The following is a 23,272-nucleotide window of genomic DNA, read 5'->3' on the forward strand; positions in this document are numbered from 1 at the left end:
ATGTTCTATTTATTAACGATAAAAAATGTTGACGGATGTTCTAAAATATAATATTAATTAACACTTCAGTAAGGTCCTTGATATTAATAGACCTTATTAAGTTATGTTTATTCAACAAAAATAGTAATTTGAATAAAAAAAACTATATTAATTAGCATTGTTATTATATTACAATAATTTAACAATTACAAAGAGGTTATATGGATTGTAATATATTAAACAATATTTATAAAAAAATAACTAAATTGGAGTTTATTTTGTTTGCCCTGAATCGTGTGTAAGTGTTCCTGAGTTTTTAGCTATTATTTGTCTAATAATAGCTAAAAACTTTCATACATACATACTTATGGGTCAAACTAAGAACATCCTTTTTTTCGAGTCCGTTCAAGCACTGAAACCTTATTCTGAATGTAACTAATACCTGTCTGAAAACCGCATTCAAAATAATTCAGCCAAACACGAGATAATCGTGGACAAACGTACATACTTAAAGGTCGAACACAGAACCTACTTTATTTAGTCGGTTAAAGCACTAAAACTTTTCCTGAATGTAACAAATACTTTGCTGAAAGCCGCATCCAAATAGCTTTAGCCAAACGCGAGATAATCGTGGACAAACATTCATATATACAAACAATCGAACTTACATCCTCCTTTTTTTGAAGTCGATTAACAAAACAAATATCTTACAATAATCAAAATCAAAATCAAAGTATACTTTATTCAAGTGGGCTTTTACAAGCACTTTTGAATCGTCATTTAACATTTAAGTGAAGCTACCTCCGGTTCGGAAAGTAGATTCTACCGAGAAGAACCGGCAAGAAACTCAGTAGTTACTCTTTTTCAACATTTAAAAAAATACAGTCATGTTAGTTAATTTTTAAGTTAATACAATTATTAAATTAATATAGCCTGTCTGGAAGTCAACAGGTATTAATTCCACGCTTTTTATATGAGCTTACAAACAACTGAGACCAAAGAGAGTTACAAAAGCAGTTACTCTGATTCATTGTTATTACTGCTACTATCAAAATAATAACCCATGAGTTACCCAGAGATGACCCAGTGTTTAGAACGCGTGCATCTTAACCGATGATTGCGGGTTATATATATGTGCTTAATTTGTGTTTATAATTCATCTCGGCAGTGAAGGAAAAAATCGTGAGAAAACCTGCATGTGTCTAATTTCAATGAAATTCTGTTACATGTGTTATCAAGCCGCATTGGAGTAACGTGGTGGAATATGCTTTAAACCTTCCCCATAAAGGGAGAGGCCCAGCTGTGGGAAATATACAGGCTGTCAATATAATAAAGATAATGTTCTCATTAAAACATACCTAAAGAATTAACATTGTATGTTTTATGTATCTTAAGTGTGATTAAAGTAATATTAGTGAGATCTTGCACATTATTCGTCGTATTTAAATCTCTACTAACAATCTAGAGAGTATTGCCGAGTACGAGATGAATTATAACAAATTAAGCACATATATATGAATATTCAGTGATGCTTGCCTTGGCTTGAACTCACAACCATCGGTTAAGATGCACACGTTATAATCACTGGGCAATCTCGCTAATCTAATCAAAATCAAAATAAACTTTATTCAAGTAGACTTTTACAAGCACTTTTGAATCGTAATTTTACAATTAAGTGAAGCTACCACCGGTTCGGAAAGTAGATTCTATCGAGAAGAATCGGCAAGAAACTCAGTAGTTAATGTTTTTCAACATTTAAAAAATACAAAGTCATGTTGGTTATTACAGTTATTTAAATTAGTATATCCTGCTTGGAAGTCAACAAGTATTAACTCCACGCTTTTTTATCATCTATAAAATCTTGTATCGAATAATATTCTTTTTCTACCAATGTATTTTTTACAAATTATTTGAATTTACGAAACAGCAAAAATAAAAAAGACAGTGGAATTTTATTATAGAAGCGGATACCTTTCCCCAAGAAGGTTTTACTGACTTTGCTAAATCGGATACTTAGCGTTATGAGTTTATTCTTTACTTCTAGTGCACAATGATTCATATTTTATCAAAGTTATCAATGTTACTATGTAACAGTAAGTATTGGTACCTTGTTAAAAACATGCAATGCAATTGATGCAATGGTAATCCGTTGCATCGAATGGAAATACATTCTTTAACGGTTGCCACGTGACACAAAACGCTCCTGATTGGTCGGGCTTATGATGACGTCACTTGCTCGTCAACCTGGTTTGTCTGTGTGTGGGTTATATGTTCCACAGATTACAATACAGGAAAGTGACGACAGGCTTTTTAAATATTGAAATTTTTTTTCAGTAAATATGTTCTAGAATAAAAAAATCAACAATCTGACTTGGTGGTAGGGCTTTGTGCTAGCTCGTCTGGGTAGGTACCACCCACTCATCAGTTATTCTACCGCGAAATAACAGTACTCAGTATTGTTGCGTTCCGGTTTGAAGGGTAAGCAAGTCAATGTAACTACAGGCCCAAGGGACATAACAACTTAATTCCCAAGGTTGGTGGCACATTGACGATGTAAGGAATAGTTATTATTTCTTACAGCGTCATTGTCTATGGGTGATGGTGACCACTTACCATCAGGTGGCCTATATGCTCGTCCGCCAACCTATACCATAAAAAAACTTTTACTGGGTTCCTTAACCTCGACTAAATAATATAAAATTGAATTTAAAAACCAGTCAAATAGTGTCTCTGCTGCATACGCTGGCACCGGAAACATTGTTATAACTTTACATTTCATTACTGTATTTTTTTCTACATTCATTGCTAAACTTAAATAAAGAAGAACGTTATTAATTAACATCGAGAGTGATCCTTCAGCAATTAATTAACGAAACAACTTTGGCTTACAATAGTATTAATAATTCATTTTTATTTACGTTAATATTTAATTGATAGTGTGATACATTGGGGTCGATTACATTTACATAAACGAGTGATAATGAATATTGAACAATACACATACAATTCCCTCAAAGCTATAAGGATAGCTCCCATTGTGAATGCTATACTATGTAATTTCAGTAGTTCGGGATGGCTAAAATAATACTATCGTTTTACAATGATGCTCCAATCTCTCCATCTTTTGTTACAATCTCACACTATCGTCCAATTGTTTTCTAATGACAGCTCAATCATATTTAAAATAAGAAATAGTGTTACATGCCAGTATTAAATGCTATGACATATAAAATTATATTAATTACAGGTTTACAAATTATTGATCAATTAATTTCAATTATAATTGTATATAGTAAAGAAAATTCAATAGCTGCTATATTCATAGTAATGTGCTATAAATTATGATATAGAATGTCATAGAATGTCAAATGTCATAACACCGTATTGAAGGCTAGGGTAACTCTGTTACAACTATTTTTAATATATAGCATACAGCACACAGAAGTCAGACATCATACTTTGACATTGTTTTCTTTGAGCAGTATTGTGGAGTATGCTCCAAAACCTACTCCTCAAAGGGAGAGGAGGTCTTAGCCCAGCAGTGGGAAATATACAGGCTGCTACTGTGCTGTGTGACGTTACACCGTATTGGAGGCTAGAGTTACTCACTAACGGTATCTTCGGAGAATGTAACTGACGGCACAGGATAGCGATATGTCCTTTGCTGAAATGGCATACAATAATTTTATCCAAATGATGCAGCAATAGATATTTCTTTTTACAGTTAGTCGTTTCACTCTTGACAGCTTCAGGTTTTAAGAATTTCTCTCTATGCTCTTAGCAACTTCCTTTCTTTGTTATGATCATATTGGAGGAGGTTAGCACTGCCAAGTTCTGTGATATCTTCTAATTCAATGGAAATTTCAGGATCATGTCTATAAAACCGACACAGTATATAAACACAGTGTATTCAAATCGTATGTAAAAAATACATTGGTAAAAAAAAAGCATATTATTCGATACAATATTTTAAAGATGATAAAAAAGCGTGGAGCTAATATCTGTTGACTTCCACGCAGGATATATTAATTTAAATAATTGTATTTAACTAACATGACTTTGTATTTATAAATGTTAAAAAAGAGTAACTACTGAGTTTTTTGTTTGATCTTCTCGGTAGAATCTACTTTCCGAACCGGTGGTAGCTTCACTTAATTGTAAAATGACGATTCGAAAGTGCTTGTAAAAGCCTACTTGAATAAAGTTTATTTTGATTTTGAATACGACATCTCGTAGGCATCTTTCTTCTTACCTTCTCCCAGGGTCCACATCACTGAAGCGTAGAAGATTACGAGGCTATATATCAGTTCCACAAAATCTTCTGTTTATCCATGACTCACTTACATACAGTCAAGCCAATATCACTACATATAAAACAAAGACAACCGGCCGTCTGTCTGTATGTTCGCAATTAACTCCAAACCTACTGAACGGATTTTCGTGCGGTTTTCACTAATAAACAGACTGATTCATCAGGTTTTGAGTATATAATTTTTTATCAACTGGTCACACTGGTGGCCACTTGGTGGCGTGGGGGATTCGAATCGGCCATCTTGGAGACGCGAACGCGGGAAGCGGGGTATTGAAAAGTCTGTTTAACCCTTCGGGAGCCTGGTGGGTAAAACTTACATGGCGTGCCTGGTGGGTTTGTGGGACCCGGTAACACAATGCTTGTTTTTTACTTATTTCCTTTGTCAGAACGCCAAATAATGTGTTTATATTTATTTTAGAGCTGTTTAGTTATATGAATAAAAATAAAATGAAACTAAAGTTCTTCTACAAAGTCACATTAAAAAAAAATAGAAAGACTCTAATTTTACGTCATAAAAATAAACACTTATGTTTAAATCAACAATATTAAATTATTAAAACGCCGCGTGCCTGGTCGGGTCCCTGAGGCCCAAGCGCACACAAAATGCGTGTTGTTCGGATGGGTGTACATTGCGGACAGCGGGAGAGTAGTCAAAATAGCCGTTAGTTTGTATCGCGAAGCTACTCAGGAGTGCAGCTGCAGGTTTGCTCCAAAAATTTAAAAGTTATCGTTGATTTTTTGAAGTGACGGGTCTGTCAGACCCACCAGGCACCCGAAGGGTTAAAGTTATATTTCGAAGAAATATAGTGATTGTCAACTGTATATTAGAGTTTAACAACATGTCGGAAAAAAGCAACAAAAAGAAAATCGTATGTCCAGTTATGCGAAGCTGGGAAGGGCAGCTAGTGTATCAAATAGCGTCGTATCGCTTAGCTTTGGGTGTGCTGTCGAAACATCTTATAGTCGCAATATTAAAAATTTAAATTATGCTCGTGTGGATTTATGTGTCATTGTTAAAGTGTTGATTTGGTTGTTTTTACAAATGCACCGTTTATTCAAGTAACCAGGGAATGTAGGTTAAGCATAGGTTACAAGTGTGGCTCGGGGCGTTTTCCATATGTTTCTTAATGCAGTCCATAATAAGTAGTTTTAGCTTAGAGAGGTAAGAAGTATTCCATATGGTCTACAATCAAAAAACTCCCCATGAAAATGTATGATAATCGTCAGAAGTTTTAACTATTATAAATTGGAATTTATAAATATAAATATATTTATATATACTCAATTATATATATTAATTACCCTCGAACTTCTCCTATGAGATTTCTCTTTGACCACAAAGTCCACCTTCACGCCAATTCCCTGCAGCATCTCCATCATACTCATAACACACAAGGAAATATCTAATAACTTTGCTAACTACTTTCCTTTTTTATGGTATAGGTTGGTAAGTGGTCACCATCACCCATAGACAATGACGCTGTAAGAAATATCAACTATTCCTTACATCGTCAATGTGCCACCAACCTTGGGAACTAAGATGTAATCTCCCTTGTGCCTGTAGTTACTGGCTCGCTCACCCTTCAAACCGGAACACGACAATACTGAGTACTGTTGTTTGGCGGTAGAATAACTGATGAGTGGGTGGTACCTACCCAGACGGGCTTGCACAAAGCCCAAAAACAATATCGATAATATAACAAATTGACATAATTCCAACTTAAAACGTAACATAAGTTTTTACATTAAACATTCAAGTGTTATTTTTACAAGTACATAAAAAGAAACACAACTTTTTGGTATATCATACTTAGAATACGTGTTACTTGTAAGTTCTATTTTAGTTTTATATTGTTTCACATTGTATTGTGACGCAATTAAGTTATTAATTGGTGATAAATAATTACTATTATAATTAAATTGTATAAAGTTATTTGTTGGATATGCATGGACTTGGTACGGTGTTGATTTAAATGGAGACCAAAGTGTGCCGCGGCGATGTTTAGGGTGTTGATTGTCAGATGTCAGGGAAAAAGTACCTGATGACATTTCTTGAAGTTCAAGTCTGCTTCATACCAAATTTCATCGAATTCGGTTCAGCGGTTTGGTTGTAAAAGTGCGACAGTCAGACAGACAGACAGAGTTACTTTCACATTTATTATATTAATATATAAAGTAAAGTAAAGTAACAGCCTGTAAATTTCCCACTGCCGGTATAAGGCCTCCTCTTCCATTAAGGAGAGGGTTTGGAACATATTCCACCACGCTGTTCCAATGCGTGTTGGTGGAATGCACATGAGGCAGAATTTCGATGAAATTAGATGACACATGCAGATTTCCTCACGATGTTTTCCTTTAGCACGAGATGAATTATAATTATATGAATGGTAATATATTAATATATAATGGTAATATATTAATTATCGGTTCTAAAGACCGCGATAGAGTTACAGACCATTTTAATTTGTAATATTAGTTCAGATATTGGGCTGTATTTGATACGAAAAATGTTCCTAACTAAATTTCCCTTTAAGTAAAAAAACACAAAGATCTGAGATGGCCCAGTGATTAGAACGCGTGCATCTTAACCGATGTTTAATTGAGCATTCAAGCACCACTATATATATGTGCTTTATTTGTGTTTATAATTCATCTCGTGCTCGGCGGTGAAGGAAAACATCGCGAGGAAACCTCAATGTGTGTAATTTCATAGAAATTCTGCCACATGTGCATTCCGCCAACCCGTATTGGAACAGCGTGGTGAAATATGTTCCAAACCATTTCCTTAATGGGAGAGGAGGCCTTAGAACGACAATGGGAAATTTACAGGCTGTTACTTTATACATACTAATATATTGCAGATTCACAATGCCATCTATCGGTGTCGCGGAGTACTATGCTGGGAAATCGATCTTCATCACTGGAGCCACCGGATTCATGGGCAAGGTTCTGGTGGAAAAGCTACTCAGATCCTGTAAAGATTTGAAGAAAATCTACATTTTGATCAGGAAGAAAAAAGGACAAAGCGCCGAGAGTAGACTGGACACATTCTTCTCGTATAAGGTAGGAGTCTATTTGGTATTTTTGATCCAAATCTTTCAAATAGTGTATTTCCCATCATTCGAACGCAGCGAAGTTTGATCGCCCAGATTCATATATATCTTATGTTTATAAGTATCATAAATAAAATTTTAACAAAAAGAAAAACCGACTTCAAACAAAACACTATTTTAAAACAAATAAAAATGTACTAAAAAGTAATAAAAATAATTGCATATTTAACATATTTTTGAGAGTCCTCCTAGGTAAAATGAAATGAAAAATATTAGACTACTTAAAAGTCGATTTACGATTATATAACGTAGTTATAGTTATTGTTATATTTGGAGCCGGTGTCAGCCACGGGTACACGCTTCAACAATCAAAAGAAAGAAGCGATACGAGCCTCTTGATTGACCCAGTATAATATCGTAGAAAAGGTAATTTGTAAGAAACATATTTCTTAAAGTATTCTCGTATTGTTTTTTGATAGATATAGTGTAGGTTAGGATGAGGTAACAAACATAAAAAAAAAATAAAAAAATAAAATAAAATAAATACAGACGAATTGATAACCTCCTCCTTTTTGAAGTCGGTTGAAAATGGCTTATCATCGGTTGTCGACATAACACGATTAAGATACGAATAAAATACTGTAAAGTCTTCCATATACCATTTGGTATTTTTGATCCAAATCTTTCAAATAGTATATTTCCCTTCTCCAAATATTGGCAACGATTGTTCTTTTAAACCAAATTGAAGAGATTTTATAGTGTTAAAAAAATCCAAATGTACTTTATTCAAGCTCGCTTTTACAAGCACATTTGAATCGTCATGTAACAAAGTCGAGAGTAATGTACATACACGTCATGTCTTACACGTCATGTAAGAAAGTCAGTAGTTACTCTTTTTCAACGTCTAATAAATAAAAATTTTAACTAAAAGAAAAAACCGATTTCAAATAAAACAACTATTTTAAAATAAATAAATATGCACTAAAACCTAATAAAAATAAATGCGTATTCAACACATTTTTAGAATCCTCTTAAGTAAAATGAAATGAAAAATATTAGACTACTTAAAAGTCGATTTACGATTACATACCGTAGTTATAGTTGTTGTTATATTTGGAACCTACTTGAATAAAGCATAATTTGATTTGATTCAAAACCTAGAGATTATTAAAAGACTTTGATTTATAATTCAATTATATTTGGATGATATTTAAAATGCTATCATATAATCCTAATATAAAAAATAATATTCTAAACATTACGGAACCCATACATATATATGCTCGCTCTTGATCAGTTCTGAATATATTATGGAGGTCTTTTATTACATTGTTATATGTAACATATTTAATTCTCAAACGACTTAATACATAAACATTGTATGTATAATATTAACATATATGTTGGTCATAACTTCAATAAAATGTACTTTTTTTATTATTAAAATGAAATATAATTAATTCAGACGGATATTACTTATTTAAAAGTTAATTATAAAATTGTTAATGATCTTGGTTCTGTACTGTCTGGTTGGTACTACTTGCCAGTTATTTCTGCATCAAAGATCGATGCCAGTGTATGTAGGATGAGAAAAAAAGTAAAGTAACAGCCTGTAAATTTCCCACTACTGGGCTAATGGCCTCCCCTCCCATTAAGGAGAGGGCTTGGAACATATTTCACCAATGCGGGTTGGTGGAATGCACATGTGGCTGAATTTAAATGAAATTAGACACATGCAGGTTTCCTCACGATGTTCCTTCACCGCCAAGCACGAGATGAATTATAAACACAAATTAAGCACATATGTATATAGTGGTGCTTGCCTGGGTTTGAACCCGAAATCATCGGTTAAGATGCACGTGTTCTAACCACTGGGCCATCTCGGCAGTAGAATAAGTGAGCCAGTGTAATTATAGGTACATGTAATATATTATCATAATGCTATAATGTTGTACCTACTTGATACGGGGTTTCTTTGAGCATCATATCACATCGAGTTTGAGTTTCTTAAAAGTTAAGGGGTCAAATAAGCTCCGTGCCGTTATTTTGATGGTTTTTACATGAGGTCTTAAAAGCCCCTTACGTTAGGAATGGTAAAATAAAAGTTGTTGCCGGAGCCAACATGGTAAATGAGCAATACTTATATTGATATGTGTATACATTTAACCCCGAATTGTTTTATATAAATTTGTGAAACAAGAAAGGTTATATGTGAAATTGTATATTTCTAGTGACTTCAGACTTAATTTGAGGCTCAGTGAGCAACTTTGTCCCATCAATAGTGGCGTAAATAGGGCGGTGCCACCGGTGCCCAGGCACAGGGCGTAGACTCTCTGGGCGCAAGAATAGACGGACTGGGCAGGACTATTGTTTTTTCGTTTTGCTCTTGTTAAGATTCCGCTCTAAGAGCCTCTAGTACTCGATTCCAATACAAACGTACTTACATGCTAGCTAGCTGCTATCATTAAAAAAATACATCGCGCTCATTTTTTGGCAGCGCACGAGCGTATTTGTGTTTAGTGTTTATCGTTAATGGGCAACGCATTTGCAGTAGTGAACCTGCGTTTAAGTTTTAGTGAGTGAGACAGTAAAATAGGCAAAGGGTCTGCTTAAATAGGGCGCAGTTATAGAAGCTCGCACAGGGCGCAGAAAAGGTTATTTACGGCACTGACAATCATAATGACGACCTCCCTGGTCGAGTGCTGTGTATACCGGTTCTCATGGGTACGCCACTCCGAGGTCCCGGGTTCGATTCCCGGCCGAGTCGATGTAGATTACCATAAGTTTTCTATGTTGTCTTGGGTCTGGGTGTTTGTGGTACCTTCGTTACTTCTGATTTTCCATAACACAAGTGCTTTATCTACTTATATTGGGATCAGAGTAATGTATGTGATGTTGTCTCATATTTATTTATTTATTTATTATTATTTACAACCCATCATTCGAACGCAGCGAAGTTTGATCGCCCAGGTTCATATATATCATATGTTTATAAGTATCAAAATGGCTTATCATCGGCTGTCGACATTTCACGATTGAGATACGAAGCTCTAGACCTCCATATACATTTTTTACGATTATTTCTCAAATATATTTTTCAGATCTTCGAAAATCTTCTGAAACAAAATCCGAAGGTGTTGAACAAAATGAGGGTGATCCCTGGTGATATATTGGAGGAAGGTTTGGGTATATCTGCCTCAGACATGGAGGAATTGGAACGAGAATGTCAAATTGTCATCAACAACGCTGCTTGTGTCAGGTAATTTATTTTTCCCACGGCTTCTCTTGGGATTTAGGGTGTTGGTTGGCATGGGTCTGCCAAAATAACCCTATGTCCCTTCTTGGAGTTTATTGCGTTCTCTCTTGCGTTGGTAGTGAAAGAGCGACAGACAGACAGAGTTACTTTCGCATTTATAATATTAATAAAGATTATTTATCTTCTATTACTCACGGATATAAGTACTGCTAGACTGTGAAAATTACTTTTAGTAATTATGTCATATGGAATGTTGTTTTGGGGTAATGCAGCAGACATTGAAGTTGTTTTTATTCTACAGAAAAGAGCTATCAGATCTATTTACAAAATTACCTCTAGGACATCATTACGCGAGAAATTTAAAGAAATTGGTGTATTAACGGCTGATTCACAATATATTTATGATAATATAATGTTTATACAAAAGAATATAAAAAAATATTCCATCAATGCTGATATACATACTATTAATACAAGAAATAAGAATTAACTTGTAACCCCTCGTTTCCGTTTGCATACGATAAAGAGAACGTTTTTGGGCAATGGTATACGCATATATGTATAATAAGATTCCGGTAAATATAATCAATTTACCATTCTCAAAATTTAAAAAGATTATTAAGACTAAATTAATAAATAAATCATATTATTCATTAAAAGGTAATTTTTAGAAAGAAACGCCTGGCGTTAGGCTCGGGTTCCATCATAGGACATTAATTACTGTAAATTGCACATTTACAACAGCATTGTAAAAAGAGCAGCAATGCGAGTTTCTTGCCGTTTCTTTTCTCTAAAGCTGCTTTCCGAAACAGTGGTAGTATTTAATTGTTGACGATTCGAAAACGCTTCATTGTGAAGTTTACTTGAATAAAATTGATTTGATTTGATTTGATTATTACAAAAGTCGGTGGACTTCAGTGATGGTGTGTGTATCAGGCGAAGTTCCTTTAACTATATCATTATAATGAATTCATTAATACACGAAATTCACTTGGTGGTAACCTGAGCCTAAATCCAGGTTTTTTTCCAAAAAGTTTTATTTATTTATTTGAAACACTATCTAAGTTTTTATAGATGATAAAAAAGCGTGGAGTTAATACCTGTTGACTTCCAAGCAGGATATATTAATTTAAATAATTGTATTAACTTACATGACTTTGTATTTTTTAAATGTTGAAAAAGAGTAACTTCTGAGTTTCTCGCCTTTTCTTCTCGATAGAATCTACTTTCCCAACCGGTGGAAGCTTCACTTAATTGTTATTTGACGATGCAAAAGTGCTTGTTAAAGCCTATTTGAATAAAGTTTATTTTGATTTTGATTAGAATATTCACAAAAGCAATGCAAACAAGAGTCGTGTACTCTGTCGTGTCCAGTGCATTGTGATATATATTCTTAAATTATTACTAAAAACTTTAGCTAGAACAAACTTAGACAAATCAGGCTTAAGGCTTCATACAAACAGAATAAATAATTATAGAACTCTAAAAATAGAAAACAAATATACAATAAAAACAATGGTAATTTTACTAGAATTTATAATGAAATTACTCAAGAAATCAATTTTAATATTGTAATACTTTAAACACATAGTTTAAATCTCCGATCTCTCTCGAAAGTCAGAGATAGAAAGAGGTCTTTTTGGGGGTATTTAATTTTTTTTTATGGTATATGTTGGTAGACGAGCATATGGGCCACCTGATGGTAAGTGGTCATCATCACCCATAGACAATGACGCTGTAAGAAATATTAACTATTCCTTACATCATCAATGTGCCACCAACCTTGGGAACTAAGATGCTATGTCCCTTGTGCCTGTAGTTACACTGGCTCACTCACCCTTCAAACCGGAACACAACAATAGAGAGTACTGTTATTTGGCGGTAGAATAACTGATGAGTGGGTGGTACCTACCCAGACGGGCTTACACAAAGCCTTACCACCAAGAAATTAAGTAATTTAATTATTCAAGTACTCTAATCTAACCTTTGATTTTGTTTATTTGTACACTATTATTATGTAAATGGTACTTTTTATGTATGTACATAGTAATAGCTATATTGTAATACATACATACTCATAAATATGATTATAATTGAAATAGATACGGTAAACCAAATTTGTGTGTACGCGTCACTGACCTTGGATGATTTGCTGTTATTGGTAAAAATGCATCCTAGCCTTGGACTCTATTGTATTTGCAAAAAAAAATACAACAATAAATAGTTTTAATCTGTAAATCATGACAGCAATCAAAGTATTTTTTAAGAAATTTCGATTACTGAAGGAAAACATCGTGAGGAAACCTGCATGTGACAAATGTCATAGTCATTCTGCCACATGTATATAACAGCGTGGTGGAATATGTTCCAAACATTCTCCTCAAAGGGAGATGAGGCCTTTAGCCCAGCAGTGGGAATTTACAGGCTGTTGGTATTGATGTTGATGACTTTCGATTACTGGTGATAGCCTATGTGTTATTCTGACTAATAATTCAGAGAAATTAACAATAAAATTGATGATACTCAATTTTGGTAATTCTGTGTTAATATAAGTTTAGTAAAAATTGTCATGTTTAGTTCTCAGAATGGGCCATATGTATTATTTGGTGTTTTTTGCGAAAAAAATCACAATTGCTATCGTTTTTTAGCGTACAAATGCATTAAAACTCTCGAAAAGTTTTTCATTTAAGTTCCAGATGATATTTGTGTGTCAGTTTTTGCCTATATGACGTCACACCACGGCATCTCGTATAGGTCACGTGATACACATACTTACTTAAAATTACTACTTTTAAATTTAATTTAATAAAATAATAATGTGCTTATATGATCAAATTCCTCAATTTATTCTTTACTACCGAAAGTACCCAATAAAGATTACGAAACCTCATAATATCACTAGATGATATGGTCTCATTATGTTTCCAGCTTCAAAATGCCGATCAGGGAAGCAGTTACCCACAATACAGTCGGAGTTCTGAAGACCCTGGAAATAGCAGAGAGGATGAAGAAATTGGAGGTGATGTATTAAACATCTAGTGTAATTTCAGTAGTTCGGGATGGCCAAAAAAATATTATCGTCTTACAATGATGCTCCAATCTCTCTATCTTTTGTTAGAATGCCACGCTATCGTCCAATTGTTTCATATGTCAGCTCAATCATATTTATAATAAGAAGTAGTGTTACATGCCAGTATTAAATGCTATGCCATATAAAATAATATTAATCACAGCTTAACACATTATTGACCAATAAATACAATAATAATTGTATATAATAAAGTAAATTCAATAGTACCTGCTATATTCATAATATGCAATAATAATGTGATATAAATTATGATATAGAATCGACTGTCATAATACCATATTGAAGGCTAGGGTTGCTCTGTAACATTATATAACCTCTTAAATAAAACAGATATAAAGTTCTTTCCAAATGGGACATATGATGGTAGACACCCCTCATATCATTAATCCACCACAAACCTTGGGACATAAGATATGAGTTTCTTTCGCCGGTTCTTCTAAGAGCAGGGTGTTTCCTTTTCCGAACCGGTGGTAGTGTTTATTTGACTATCAATATGTAAGTGTAATGCTTCTATATTGAATAAAGGAATTCGAATTTGTTGATTTCCTACTAAATCACTTAGTTGTTTGTCTGAAAAAATATTTAATTGTAAAAAGATATTTTCATGCTCAGGTATTTCTCCATGTTTCAACGGCTTTCTGCCATGACGGTGTTGAAATCCTGGAGGAAAAAATGTACCCATCGAAACACAACCCCTACGACGTGATTGAATCCTTGAAATGGATGGACGATGAACTACTGGCCAGCTGTGAACCAACGTAAGTAGGAATGAGGGTAAACCTATACAGGGACCGATTTATAGGGAGAGCTTCCAGAATTACAGCCGCAGTGGCTTGAATAAAAAACTGATCGATAGGGTATTTCTTTCTTTCTATAGTAAAATATTTATTAACATAATAAATAATAACATTAAATACTTAAATATATACAAATATGAACTAAAACTAGTTACTGTATAAATCTTGACCGCGTGCAATGGTGGCAAGAATGCTGGCAGTATTTCCCCGTTGAATCGCAATTCCGATCCTCTGGGCAAACGAACCAGCCCTCCTGTCACCAGTCTTTCTATTAGCTTGTAAAAAATAATATTTTGCCTTGAGACTCTCACGTCTGACCCTGAACGTATACCTAAATAGCTTTTAGAATGTTCCAATCACGTAAAAATATTCTCCTATAAAATTACTGCTTCGCTATAAGAGTAGCTTGTAAAGCCACTGATCAAAATCTGCGATGAAAGCCTGTTTGGGCCTTTAAAAAAGTTTGTAGTTTATTTTGTATTCTTAAGAGCTAGAAGATTTGTCAGCGAAAAGCAATTAATTGTGAAGTCAGTCAGACAGTCAGAGTTACTTTGACTTTTATATTATTAGTATAGATGTAGGTATATACAAGAAATGTAGTGGAATAAGCCTTTAATGTAGAACGAAGCCCAGCAATGGGACATTTTTTTATGGTATAGGTTGGCGGACGAGCATATGGGCCACCTGATGGTAAGTGGTCACCATCACCCATAGACAATGACGCTGTAAGAAATATTAACTATCCCTTACATCGTCAATGTGCCACCAATCTTGGGAACTAAGATGTTATGTCTCTTGTGCCTGTTACACTGGCTCACTCACCCTTCAAACCGGAACACAACAATGCTGAGTACTGTTATTTGGCGGTAGAATAACTGATGAGTGGGTGGTACCTACCCAGAGGGGCTTGCACAAAGTCCTACCACCAAGAAAACATGTACAGACTTACATTATTTTACATAACTTACAGATTAATCAAGCCTTACCCAAATACGTATGGTTACACCAAGTCATTGGCTGAGCAGATTCTGTCGTCGTTCGTCGGAAAATTTCCCATCGCTGTTGGTAGGCCTTCAATTGGTAAGTGACATTCTTTTCTACATATATATACACCAGTTCCACGGCTTTGCTCGCGTTTCAGGGTATTGGTTGTCATGCGTCAGGCAAAAAATTTAGCCTATGTCCTTCTTAGAGTTCAAGTTTGCTTCATACCACATTTCATCAAATTCGGTTCAGCGGTTCGATCGTGAAAGAACGACAGACAGACAGAGTTACTTTGACATTTATAATATTAATATAGATAGTTAGTTAGAGGGGCTGGACCTTTTCTGGGGAAACACTAAACAGCTTTCGATTTTTTTATCATGTTCCACCAAATGCAAACTTTTGTATTATGTTGTTATTATTATGTTGGTTGGTGTAACTCCAGTAATTCATATGAAAAACTACCTTCAAAAATTAAATATTGCTTTTTTTTTTTACTTCTAATAAATAATCAAAAAATATATATCTCATTGATATATATATTTTATCGCGATGGATTCATTTCAATATCTGTCATAATATCCTTATAGTAAGTTTTCCTTTCCATTTTTGACAGTGGTACCAGCGTTGAAGGAACCACTGCCAGGTTGGGTGGACAATATAAATGGTCCTACCGGTGTTATCTACGCAGCGTCAAGAGGTAATTCATGTGACACTAGTTCTTTTTTATTACTGAATATAAATAGTAAAATAATTAAAACACAAGGACAATGATATTCTAATAAGCAGATGTGTTATATCCATACTAAGCAACAGAAAAAGTGTGCCGCGCCGGGGACCGTTTATTTTAGTTTATTTTTACATTTCGTTACAAGTAAAAAAGATAGCTTGATAAAAACAATAAGTGAAAGGGATAACTAGATGTTTTATATGATGATAATTATGATGCAGTATAACGTATTACTACGTAAAACGACTAAAGGCAAACGTTCCAATTAGGACGTTTTCTAGTCTTCACTTTTTGCGCGTTAATAACATATCTGTTTACTACAACATCATTGCACAAGGTATTTATTTATTAATAAAAAAAATTTACGATATTATAAGCTATCTACCACCACAAAGCAAACATTTGGCTATGAATGACATTGATTGAACATCAAAGATGTTGGTTGTGAGTGAGCCAGTGTAAATACGAGCAAAAGAGAACATAACATCTTAGTTTCCAAGGTTGGTGACGCATCAGCGATGACAGGATTGGTTAACTTGTCTATGGGAACTAAGATTACTGACCTTATATGTTATAGTTTTAATAATGTTTTGGCATTTTTTCAGGAGTATTGCATACAATGTACTGCCTGGATTCAACAAAAGTCGACACAGTTCCGGTTGACTTGGCTATCAATGGGCTGATTCTATTGACATACTTCACTGCCGTGGAAAAGTAAGGATACATTATATATTTATAAAGAAAAACGTTAATTATATTGGTGGTAATGTCACATAGAAGCCATCAGTCATGGTATTTTGATAAGAGGGCTGAGTGAGACAGGGTAATTATTGGCTTAAGGGACATACTATATACATACTCTGGTATTTCAGCCACGGATACCATAGCTAGTTTTTTGATACTGGATGACGACATTTATTTTTAACAGCCTGTAAATTTACTATTTCTGAGCTAAGGTTTTACGTAGACTTTGTGCAAGCCCGCATGGGTAGGTACCACCCACTCATCAGATATTCTACCGATAAACAATAGTACGTACTATTGTTGTGTTCAGTTTAACTACATAGCATCTTAGTTCCCAAGGTTGGTCGCGCATTGACGATGTAAGGAATACTTAATATTTCTTACAGCGTCATTGTCTATGGGTGATGGCGACCACTTACCATCAGGTGGCCCATATGATCGTTCGCCAACCTACACCATAAAAAAATAAGGCCACCTCTACTTTGTGGAGAAGGTTTGGACCATATTCTATCATGCGGCCATTCTTGAATACACATGTAGCAGAATTTTGCTGAAATTGGACACATGCCGACAATGTTTTGAGATGACAAATTAAGCACATGAAAATTAAGTGCTACTTACCTGAGTTTGAACACAGGTTACGATGTACGCATTCTGAGGCCTTCTCGGCCATCTCGGCCATCTCGGCCTTTACTTACAATCCTTACTAATATTTTCAGGCCCAAAGACATCCGAGTCTGCAATATAACTCAATCTGGAATAAACGCAATCACGTGGCTGGAAAGTTCTATGTATTGTGAGTATGTTTTTAATAATATTTTAGTATTACGATTGTCATTGGCGTCTTAACCTGACTTTACGTGATGAAAGGAATTCGTGCCAGCCAGCATATGTATCATCATGTTTTTAACCGCTGAACAGCAATACTATGTGTTATTGGGTTTGGTTATAAGGCTGAGTGACTTAATATGATGTATATAGCGTTTCGTGACCCTCCTGATAATAATAACAGTAATCAGTATTGTTGTGATCCGGTTTGAAGGGTGAGCCAGTGTAGTTGTAGGTGCCAGTTCCCAAGGTTGGTGGCACATTGACGATGTAAGGAATAGTTGATATTTCTTACAGCGTCATTGTCTATGGGTGATGTTCACCACTTAACATCAGGTGGCTAATATACTCGTCCGCCCAAAAAAAAATTAAAGCCTTGGGTCTACGTGGTGCCCTTATGGTTAAGACGGTACTGATTACTAATTCCACTAGTGTTTGAAATACGACTATAATTATTTTTGATACTTTGACAAAAACATTTTTGAATTGGTTTGATTCGATGATTTTTTCTCCTTTTTTAATAACGGAACAGAATCTTCTTAATATCTGCAAAGCGAAAAAAGGAATGTTGAACATTCAGTTAATAAATTATATTAAGCGAACCGGTTCGGATTGCAGAAGAACCGGCAAGAATTTCAGTAGTAACTCTTTGTCCAAATTTAAAAATACAATGGTGGGTTGTTTTTTTTTTAAATAAGACATTTTTTGACATTTATTAACATAAGAATTAATAACATTAAATGCAAATATATATACAAATATGAACTAAAACTAGTTTCCGTATAAATCTTGACCGCATGGAATAGTGCAAGAATGCTAGCAGCATTTGCCCGTTGAATCGCAATTCCGATCCTCTGGGCAAAAAACGAACCAGCCCTCCTGTCACCAGTGGAGGCAATGAGGCGAGGTGTTATATTTTTGATGAAGCTTTTTGCACCACTACTCCAAGGGTCAAGCGTTTCGACAGCAATTTATACATCCTGATTGGAAACCAACGAGTGGAACTAATCTCCACGCTTTTTTATCACCTTATATTAATAAATCCCATCTTTACCAAAGTATTTTTGCGTGAATAGAATCTAAAAAAAATGAATAATTGATGATCATTAATATTTTCTCACACAGGTATCGTTGTTACTCAGCGTCAGGATACTCTTCTATCAAACTATGCTTATCTTTTGTTTTCAGGGAGAAAATATTTGAAAGAATACCCCTTGTCCTACAGCCTGTGGTATCCGGTAGCAACAGGAAAAAAGTACAAGATCGAACATCAAATTGACGCATTCTTTACCCACATCCTACCTGCATACTTCATAGATTTAATTCTGTTCGTCCTGGGGAAAAAGACATTGTAAGTTATAAGAAACTAGTAGTCGTCCCGGCTTCGCCCGCGTTTTAGGGTGTCGGTTGTCATGTGTTAGGCGAAAAAAGTAGTTTTATATTCTTTCTTGGAGTTCAAGTTTGCTTCATATAAAATTTCATTAAATTCGGTAATAGAGTTAATTTCTTTTTTATATTATTAATATGGATAATTTACTAATGCAATTTTTTTTTCCATACTTATAAAATGAAATAACCTTTTTTTGTGAGAATCTATGAACATAACTAATTGATGATATTCATATTTTGGATTCCTGGTTGATTGTTCTTTCTTTTTTTTATTTAATGCTTTAGATCTGAGATGTCGGTTCAGTTAGAAAGCGTGCATCTCAAGCGATAATTCCGAGTTTAAACCCAGGCAAGCACCACTGAATAATCATGTGTTTAATTTGTGTTTATAATTCATCTCATGCTCGGTGGTGAAGGAGACAATCGGGAGGAAAACTGCATGTGTCAAGTTTCATAGAAATTCTGCCATATGTGTATTCTACCAACCTGTATTGGAGCTTGAGCTTGAGCCCAGCAGTGGGTAATTTACAGGCTGTTACTTTACTGTACTGTGCTTAAGAAAAGCGAATAAACCGTTAAGCATTGATTATTATTATTAATATGTCGGTATAGACTAACTTTTTTTAACAATTTCAGTATGATAAATGTGGTCAAGCGCCTCACAGCTGGTCTTGATTTATTGGAATATTACACATCAAGGGATTGGAAGTTCAGGAATGATTACTTTAGGTCTTTCGAAAATCGCATATCAGAAGAAGAACGAGAAATATTTAACACCAGTATAAGCGTATGTATTGTTTTAACATTTAGCTCAGTTTGGTTCCGAATGCGGCATCAAATATGGATGCTGCGTTTCTTATACTCTATTTCAACTATAAGAGGAGAAAAGCCTAATAAACAGTATTTGACAGCAAATTAAAGCGATAAAATTGGTCGAGAGCTTGATTAATCTGAGCTGAGTTGCCCCAGTGGTTAGAACGCGTGCATCTTAACCGCTGATTGCGAGTTCAAACCCAGGCAAGCATCACTATATATATGTGCTTAATTTGTGTTTATAATTCATCTCGTGCTGAACCGGCAAGAAACTCAGTAGTTACTTTTTAACATTTAAAAAATACAAAGTCATGTTAGTTAATACAATTATTAAAATTAATATATCCTGCTTGGAAGTCAACACGTATTAACTCCACGCTTTTTTATCATCTATAAAATCTTGTATCGAATAATATACTTTTTTTACCAACGTATTGTTTGTTTTTTACAAACGATTTGAATTTACGAAACGGCAAAGTTAAAAATGTCTGCGGAATTTTATTAAAGCAACGGATACCTTGCCCCAAGTAGGATTTATTGGCTTTGCGGAGTCGGAAACTTGGCGTTATAAGCTTATGCTTACTCCTAGTGCACATACAATGATTATCACTGATTGTATCAAAGTGATCAATGTTATTGTGAATATACATAATATTGTTGTAAATATACAGCTGAGTTATTAGAAAATTGCATGATATACGCAAATTTAAGCCGGTCTGAGTTGGTATCTCACTCATCAGATATTCTACCGCCAAATAGCAATATTACGTATTGTTGTGTTCCCGTTTTAAGGGTGAGTGAGCCAGTGTAACTACAGGCACAAGGGACGTAACATCTTAGTTCCCGATGACGATAGATAGACGATGTAAGGAATGGTTAATATTTCTGATAGTGCCTATGGGCTTGTCTATTGTGACCAGTTACCATCAGGTGGCTCATATGCTCATCCGCAAACCTATTGCATAAAAAAAGGTTTGTGTATCTTTATTGCTACTTCGGTCTGAATAGTTTATATATCCTTATTTACAGTAGCGGCGCAAGATCGAATATTAATGTGGGCAAGATACAGTTTGCGAGGCTCTTGATTTTTTTCATTACTGTGATGCCAATGTTATGTTGTTTTCAAATTCAAATTTCGGGTGCGAGGCCTTGGCTGTTTATTACCAGTCGCGGCGCAAGATCGAATTTTATAAATAAATAAATAAATATAAATATGAGACAACATCACATATATTACTCTGATCCCAATGTGAGTAGCTGAAGCACTTGTGTTATGGAAATCAGAAGTAACGACGGTACCACAAACACCCAGACCCAATACAACATAGAAAACTAATGGTAATCTACATCGACTCGGCCGGGAATCGAACCCGGGACCTTAGAGTGGCGTACCTATGAAAACCGGTGTACATACCACTCGACCATGGAGGTCGTCAAAACATTTTTCACAATTTAAATGTGGGAAAGAGTTTGCGAAGCCCTTGTTTTTTTCCAATTTCGGGCGCGAGGCCCTTTGCATCGTAAGGCCGCACGACTTCTGATTTCAACGACTTACGCCACCTCTGCATATTTATAAGCTATGTTTGAAATTGACCACCATAACCCCTAAAACTGACGACAGGAGAAAGCGGAAACTAATGTATTAATGCATTTTTTCTATTTACTTATTTCAGAAAATAAACGTCGATGACTATATGAGGAATTACATAAAAGGGCTGCGCAAATATTATTGTAAGGAAGATGAATCGACTCTGCCGAAAGCCAGGAAATTGCACCAACGGTCAGTACGATCAAATGAAATTGTACCATATTCGTATAATATTTTAGGAGTGGTTTTGGATTGTCGTTTTACGAGATTAGTTTAGCCTCGACCAAGTTACATATGCTACCATCACAAAGCAATTCTCTATACAATATAGAGAGCTTACCATGTGTCGATTAACTATTGTAATTATGGGCTCATGGGACATAATATATTTACCCAAAGATGTTGACATATATGGCACATTGGTTGAAGAACCGATGGGGCAGACGAGTTCACGAGTGGTGACCACCAACCGGAACACGTAGCGTGGGTAGGCAGACCCAGTGAAGGTCGCTGGAAGTCGCTAGTTTCGGGCTGCACAAGATCAGTCGTGACGATCTTTAGGGGAGACCTATGTCCAGTGGACGTCCTACGGTTGAGATGATGATGACAGATTATTGTAACTTGAGGATTTAAGGCATGATGTTTTTTATGGGGTCCATATAGTGGTTTGTGTAGCAATAGACATAAGTTTAAAAACTAAAATAAAGCTTGCACGCTGAACGTTCTATTTTTAAACAGTTTACACCGAGATATAGCAGAATATTTCATTTGTGGGGGTACTGGTCCCTAGCTAATTTGCTGTAGGTACTACTTCTGGCTTTTTCTTGAGAGAAAGGACACTTCTTGCTGGTCGGATCGGAATAATTTTATTCGGCAAATGTGTCGATATATATAGACAAAATTTACAATTACAGTTGTATATTATAATTCAAAATATTTAAGAAATTGAACGACGAATTAAAAGTTCGATTTTTCAAACAATCCCGACGCTGCAATTTCGTATGTTCATTTCGTGAGTTGCTAAGAAAATCCGTTGGAGTGCGCTAGGTGAGCGCCACCCGCGCTTGCCGCTTCTCGTGTCGTATAAATAAGGCGGGACTTGGATTTTGCTTCAGTCGGAGCGCGTCTGTGGACGCCAACGCATGTACGAATGAGAATATTGAAATGTAGTTCCCACACATTTAAATCATCATATTATATACACATATATATTTGTTTCAGATTGTACTACCTCCACATAACAATGAAGATAGTTGTTTATGCGTTGTGTGCGTACGCTATGTATCGCATGTATATATTATTTATATAATATATTAGCATTTTTTTTCAACTAACATAAGGTGGTAAATAAATTTAAGTTATTATAAATGTATTGTTTTATTGTTACTCTATTTCCTTTATTTAATAAAGAAGCATTTTACTTACTTATTGATTGTCAAATGAAACACTACCACTGGTTCGGAAAAGGAAATACCCTAACCTGAGAAAAACCGGCTCAATTGTATTATTTACATATATTAAAATTGGAAAATAAATAGCCAGAACGATCGTTTCATTGCCAAGGCATCATGATAGCATCAATCATAAACTCAATAATTTTATAGAAAATTTTTGTTTCTTTAATTTGGCTACAGAGGTATTTTGAGCGCTTTCTGGGATCCTGTCGTAGTTCCGTCAATATTGCCCTACAAAAGAGTTACTAAGTCAA

The 23,272-nt window shown here is 34.9% G+C and overlaps 1 protein-coding gene across 1 annotated transcript; it reads left to right on the plus strand.

The window, feature by feature from the left end:
• Positions 1–7,158: 7,158 nt before the first annotated feature.
• Positions 7,159–22,909, plus strand: LOC124542025 (putative fatty acyl-CoA reductase CG5065). Its single transcript, XM_047119982.1, has 12 exons — positions 7,159–7,354; positions 10,446–10,603; positions 13,529–13,619; positions 14,304–14,449; positions 15,459–15,568; positions 16,089–16,172; positions 16,808–16,916; positions 17,666–17,742; positions 18,963–19,125; positions 19,800–19,950; positions 21,650–21,756; positions 22,786–22,909. Exons 1-12 carry the CDS (start codon positions 7,160–7,162, stop codon positions 22,871–22,873), a joined length of 1,479 nt encoding a protein of 492 aa, XP_046975938.1. The 5' UTR covers position 7,159; the 3' UTR covers positions 22,874–22,909.
• The last annotated feature ends 363 nt before the right edge of the window (positions 22,910–23,272 follow it).

Source organism: Vanessa cardui, chromosome 29 (genome assembly GCF_905220365.1).
Source record: "Vanessa cardui chromosome 29, ilVanCard2.1, whole genome shotgun sequence".
NCBI classification, from domain to species: domain Eukaryota; kingdom Metazoa; phylum Arthropoda; class Insecta; order Lepidoptera; family Nymphalidae; genus Vanessa; species Vanessa cardui.

Excerpts from the sequence above, each read along its gene's own strand:
- LOC124542025 (XM_047119982.1), top strand. The coding sequence starts at position 7,160 with ATGCCATCTATCGGTGTCGCGGAGTACTATGCTGGGAAATCGATCTTC. Across the intron at positions 14,450-15,458 it reads CTGGCCAGCTGTGAACCAAC|ATTAATCAAGCCTTACCCAA; the intron begins GTAAGTAGGAAT and ends CATAACTTACAG. Across the intron at positions 17,743-18,962 it reads GCTGGAAAGTTCTATGTATT|GGAGAAAATATTTGAAAGAA; the intron begins GTGAGTATGTTT and ends TTTTGTTTTCAG.